The sequence below is a fragment of the Sinocyclocheilus rhinocerous genome, unplaced genomic scaffold (assembly GCF_001515625.1).
Source record: "Sinocyclocheilus rhinocerous isolate Xijiao unplaced genomic scaffold, SAMN03320098_v1.1 scaffold2521, whole genome shotgun sequence".
NCBI lineage: Eukaryota > Metazoa > Chordata > Actinopteri > Cypriniformes > Cyprinidae > Sinocyclocheilus > Sinocyclocheilus rhinocerous.
In genome coordinates, this window is record NW_015647079.1 from 57,206 (window position 1) to 63,827 (window position 6,622).

The following is a 6,622-nucleotide window of genomic DNA, read 5'->3' on the forward strand; positions in this document are numbered from 1 at the left end:
AATTTAATTGTACGCTAAATAAAATATTTACAGTATAACGACAATATCTGTGTAAACAAAATAATTAAATAAATAAATAATAATAATAATAATAATGTCACCAGTTCACCGGCGTCGCTGATCCTCAGCACTACACTTCCCATGATCCCCTCTGCCTACCACCTGCACTCACTCCCCAATCACGTGCACCTGCACCAGCTCATCAGAACACATATTTAATCAGTTCACACACACTCCTGTGTGTCTGGTCTTGTAATTCCTATGAAGAAACCTACCTGGCTACTCATCTGAAATACTCACCTGGTTCATGTCCTGCATCTGCTTCTGTACACCATTATCCAGATCTGCAAATCAGCATCCACCTGCAACAAAACTGAGAACTGTTACCTGCAAGTTAAGTACACTGATATCAACTCCGTTTCTAATACTTAAGCGTATACAGGTACATCTAAAAAAATTAGAATATCATGAAAAAGGTCAATATTTTTTGTCACTCATTTCAGAAAGTGAAACCCATATATTATATAGATTCATTACACATAGAGTGAAATATTTCAAGCCTTTATTTCTTGAAATTTTGATGATTATGGCTTGAAATAATAATGAAAACCCAAAATTCAGTGTCTCAAAAAATTAGAATATTGTGAAAAAGTTCTATATTGGAAAGTCATGGTGTCACACCCTAATCAGCTAATTACCTCAAAACACCTGCAAAGGTTTCCTGAGCCTTTAAATTGTCTCTCAGTCTGGGTCAGTAGGCTACACAATCATGGGGAAGACTGCTGACTTGACAGATGTCCAGAAGACAGTCATTGACACCCTCCACAAGGAGGGTAAGCCACAAAAGTTCATTGCTAAAGAAGCTGGTTGTTCACAGAGTGCTGTATCCAAGCATATTCATAGAAAGTTGAGTAGAAGGAAAAAGTGTGGTAGGAAAAGGTGCACCAGCAAAAGGGATAACCGCAGCCTTGAGAGGATTGTCAGGCAAAATCCATTCAAGAATTTGGGGGAGCTTCACAAGGAGTGGACTGAGGCTGGCGTCAGCGCATCAAGAGCCACTACGCACAGACGAATCCTAGACATGGGCTACAAATGTCGCATTACTCGTGTCAAGCCACTCCTGAACCAGAGACAACGTCAGAAGCGTCTTAAGCCATAATCATCAAAATTTCAAGAAATAAAGGCTTGAAATATTTCACTCTGTGTAATGAATCTATATAATATATGGGTTTCATTTTCTGAAATGAGTGACAAAAAATATTGACCTTTTTCATGATATTCTAATTTTTTGAGATGTACCTGTACATCTCAGTTGTTCTACAAAACCTATGAATAAAAGTCTTGAGATTTGACTTGAGACTTGAGTTTACCTGAGTACTGTCTGTCCGTTGTCTTTTTCCTCCGTGTTGTGACAAATAAATTAAATCCCATCCCATAATACCTTAATACATATTTTAAAACCAAAAAAGTACATTTTAAGAGTTCGTATTCATGCTCAGAATACAAATATGCAATGTTTTATGATTTATTAGTAGGCCTTAGCGTTTTATTTAAACTTTTGGAAAGTTTAGGGGCCAACCTTGCCACCGCAAATGACCCATTTGCAAGATTGATTGTTTGTTCATTTATTTGTTTGTTTAACAATTTAGTTGTAAGTTTTCAAGTGATGAAGATGATGAATATTATGGTAGGGCACTAACCCACCTGCCCCTATTCGTAGTTTTCAGTCACGTGACTGGCTCAAAGACCTGGCGGGCAAAACTTCCATAGAACTGCAGCACAAGCCTGTCAATTTTCTATCTGTTCCAATCCAAAAATATTTAGATAATCTCTCAAAAGAATAAAACAAAGATATGTGAACAAAATGCAAGTTTTGGCCATTAGCAATCCATATAAACAATATTTCAATCACTAAAAACAGCGGGACATTCTAAAACGTTTAATGTAAAAACACTAAAAGTGCCTTTAAAACAATGATATTAAAAGATCAAATTCAGTACACATCTTATTGATGATGCGTGCTTTATACAGGCAAGCAAATGAGCCTGGAACATGAACGCAGTGCACTAAATGGTTGTGTTTTCTTTATAATGGTTTTCTATGGGAAAACATTTAATATTAAACTTTGCGCATTGCGTTTATATTCAGGGCTCATCTGCTTGCCTCATGTATGCATCATCAATAAGATGTATACTGAATTTGGCATTTAAATATCACTGTCTTCCTACATTACTACTTAATGCAAAAATAACTGGCGGTCAGGGTGCCCTAATTTGCTGGCCAAATGGGTGCCCTAAGCAGAATTGTATTGTTTTGCCCCCTCCCCCAAATATTATGGGCAAAAAAACAAAAAAAAAACTACTATAGGGGTCAAAATAGAACTTTAATAAAAACACAAAAGTAAATAAATTGTAATTAAATTGTATTATTTACAAATTACAATTGTAGCTCTACAACAACAACAAAATTACACACATTAAATAAAAAATTTCAAATGATTAAATATCAAAATAAGCAATACTAAATTGAAACAAAAATCAATGGCAGCGGCTATTTGCACTAAGTGAAAATAGCATATTTTCTTAGCAATAGATGCTATTTACGCTAAGTGACATTTTTTTTGTTTTTGTTTTTTTTCCGGGCATAGTTGTCCATCAATTATGATCATTTGCAGTAAGCTGCGAGACTCAGGTAGCTGCAGAGCTGTGCTCCATCGCTTCCTTGTTTGGAAGTGTAACGGACGGCTCCATGGGTGTGGATCTATAAATCTAGCGGATCACAGCAGTACGACCAGAGTGGAACGGTCCTCTACTTAAACTCAGCTCACATACAACAGGAAACATGAACAAAATCTTTCTCGGAATCTTTGCAGTTGACTTGTCCACGCCCTCCTAAAACGCCTCGTTTAAACACACCCCCACGTCTACGTCACTGTGTGGGAAGATTTACATAACACCGGCCAAATGTTCACGCAAAGAATGAAGGCGTAACTTTTATTCTCGCTGTAGTATTGTCGCCGCCATGTTTTGTAGATGCTGTGTTTTTTATTGTGAAAGCGAAACTACTTTGTTTGGCCTTCCAAAAGAGAACGATATCCGTTTCGTCATGCCTAGAGCTGATCGGTGCTGGTCGCTGAGGAAATACATCAACTTCACGCTGTGGATCACCGGATCGGCTTTCACCGTGGACGAAGCGGAGTCCAGCCCGTGGTCGTCACATGTGGTTGCCGCAAGCCCGCCGGCCGCGCCGTTCTCAAGGCCGCCAGCCGCCGCTCACTCAAGCCCGCCGTGTGTGATGCATTTTATGTGGCGACTGTTTCCTGAACCTCCAGAGTAGCATACAATGGGTCTGTGCTCAAAGGCTGTTCTATAAAGTGGGGCAGTTAGAGTCAAAAAAAATTTTTGTATGCCATGACTTAAGTTCCTGAATGCATGCATACAGATCTCCTAGTGCATTTTTATCATTTGGTTTAAAGGGGAGGTACAACTGAACATCATCTACGTATAAATGAAAATAAATTCCATATTTCTGAAAAATCAAACCTAAAGGCAGTATATATAACATAAACAGAGTTGGAGCAAGAATGGAGCCCTGAGGAACACCACAAGACAGAGGAGTGGTGGAGGAAGTATTTTGTCCAATGCGTACATAGATCTTACGGTTAGTTAAAAAAGGCCGAAACCATTGAAGAGTAGTGCCTCGCAGGCCAATATAATTGTTTAAGCGTGAGATGAGTACATTGTGATCAACTAGGTCAAAGGCTGAGCTGAGATCTAGTAAGATCAAAGCAACAGCATTTCCAGAATCTGTGGTCAATAAGATGTCATTAAAAACTTTTAAAAGAGCAGATTCTGTACTAAGTAATTTCCTGAACCCAGATTGAAAAGTTTCATTAATATTGTTAGAACTCAGGAAAGCTTGTAACTGAGTTAACACTGCTTTTTCCAGAATTTTAGTCATAAAAGGTAAATTAGAGATTGGTCTAAAGTTGGACAAAATAGATGTATCTGAATTTGATGTCTTTAAAATTGGAGTAATTGTTGCATATTTTAAACTATCAGGAACCATTCCGGTGCTCAAACTCATGTTTATAAAGGAACATACATCTGTACAGACAGTATTTATGACTTGTTTTAGAAAATGAGCAGGCATAACATCATGAGGACAAACTGTGGGTCTTAAATGTTCAATGACCTTTTTACAGGTAGGGAGAGTAACAAGGTCAAATGATGACCAAATAGCAGTACTCCATGGTGTCTCATTGATGTCAGAATCAAATTGCATATGTGGTCTCAACCCATCTACTTTCTCAAGAAAGAAAGTAAAACAAATTCTGCATAAAGCCTCAGTCACATCAGTAAAAACATTTACATTGTTTATATAAACAGATTTGGCAGACTTGACTGCTTTTTGAAATGTTGAGAGAGAATCCCTCATGAGTTCATAGGAAACCTGCAACCTATCCTTGCGCCATTTGCGTTCATATCTCCTACAAATTTTTCTGAGCAAACGAATCGAGTCATTCAGCCATGGTTCAGCTTCTGGTTCGAATCGAGTCATTCAGCATGGTCCTTCCACTGAATTTTGGGTTTTCATTATCTGTAAGCCATAATCATCAAAATTTCAAGAAATAAAGGCTTGAAATATTTCACTCTGTGTAATGAATCTATATAATATATGGGTTTCATTTTCTGAAATGAGTGACAAAAAATATTGACCTTTTTCATGATATTCTAATTTTTTGAGATGTACCTGTACATCTCAGTTGTTCTACAAAACCTATGAATAAAAGTCTTGAGATTTGACTTGAGACTTGAGTTTACCTGAGTACTGTCTGTCCGTTGTCTTTTTCCTCCGTGTTGTGACAAATAAATTAAATCCCATCCCATAATACCTTAATACATATTTTAAAACCAAAAAAGTACATTTTAAGAGTTCGTATTCATGCTCAGAATACAAATATGCAATGTTTTATGATTTATTAGTAGGCCTTAGCGTTTTATTTAAACTTTTGGAAAGTTTAGGGGCCAACCTTGCCACCGCAAATGACCCATTTGCAAGATTGATTGTTTGTTCATTTATTTGTTTGTTTAACAATTTAGTTGTAAGTTTTCAAGTGATGAAGATGATGAATATTATGGTAGGGCACTAACCCACCTGCCCCTATTCGTAGTTTTCAGTCACGTGACTGGCTCAAAGACCTGGCGGGCAAAACTTCCATAGAACTGCAGCACAAGCCTGTCAATTTTCTATCTGTTCCAATCCAAAAATATTTAGATAATCTCTCAAAAGAATAAAACAAAGATATGTGAACAAAATGCAAGTTTTGGCCATTAGCAATCCATATAAACAATATTTCAATCACTAAAAACAGCGGGACATTCTAAAACGTTTAATGTAAAAACACTAAAAGTGCCTTTAAAACAATGATATTAAAAGATCAAATTCAGTACACATCTTATTGATGATGCGTGCTTTATACAGGCAAGCAAATGAGCCTGGAACATGAACGCAGTGCACTAAATGGTTGTGTTTTCTTTATAATGGTTTTCTATGGGAAAACATTTAATATTAAACTTTGCGCATTGCGTTTATATTCAGGGCTCATCTGCTTGCCTCATGTATGCATCATCAATAAGATGTATACTGAATTTGGCATTTAAATATCACTGTCTTCCTACATTACTACTTAATGCAAAAATAACTGGCGGTCAGGGTGCCCTAATTTGCTGGCCAAATGGGTGCCCTAAGCAGAATTGTATTGTTTTGCCCCCTCCCCCAAATATTATGGGCAAAAAAACAAAAAAAAAACTACTATAGGGGTCAAAATAGAACTTTAATAAAAACACAAAAGTAAATAAATTGTAATTAAATTGTATTATTTACAAATTACAATTGTAGCTCTACAACAACAACAAAATTACACACATTAAATAAAAAATTTCAAATGATTAAATATCAAAATAAGCAATACTAAATTGAAACAAAAATCAATGGCAGCGGCTATTTGCACTAAGTGAAAATAGCATATTTTCTTAGCAATAGATGCTATTTACGCTAAGTGACATTTTTTTTGTTTTTGTTTTTTTTCCGGGCATAGTTGTCCATCAATTATGATCATTTGCAGTAAGCTGCGAGACTCAGGTAGCTGCAGAGCTGTGCTCCATCGCTTCCTTGTTTGGAAGTGTAACGGACGGCTCCATGGGTGTGGATCTATAAATCTAGCGGATCACAGCAGTACGACCAGAGTGGAACGGTCCTCTACTTAAACTCAGCTCACATACAACAGGAAACATGAACAAAATCTTTCTCGGAATCTTTGCAGTTGACTTGTCCACGCCCTCCTAAAACGCCTCGTTTAAACACACCCCCACGTCTACGTCACTGTGTGGGAAGATTTACATAACACCGGCCAAATGTTCACGCAAAGAATGAAGGCGTAACTTTTATTCTCGCTGTAGTATTGTCGCCGCCATGTTTTGTAGATGCTGTGTTTTTTATTGTGAAAGCGAAACTACTTTGTTTGGCCTTCCAAAAGAGAACGATATCCGAAATCAGTGGTTAAGTTGTATTTACAACACTGTTCCAGAACAGTTCAAACCAAATGATGTGTGCAGCGCAT

The 6,622-nt window shown here is 37.1% G+C and overlaps 1 protein-coding gene across 1 annotated transcript in view; it reads left to right on the forward strand.

Moving 5' to 3' along the window:
• The first annotated feature begins 6,288 nt into the window (after positions 1–6,288).
• LOC107708730 (sperm acrosome membrane-associated protein 4-like) overlaps positions 6,289–6,622 on the forward strand; it is a 19,274-nt gene continuing 18,940 nt past the window's right edge. The window contains exon 1 of the mRNA XM_016513025.1: positions 6,289–6,340. Within this exon, the coding sequence (XP_016368511.1) occupies positions 6,295–6,340 (46 nt within the window). The 5' untranslated portion in view covers positions 6,289–6,294. The remainder of the gene's footprint in view (positions 6,341–6,622) is intronic.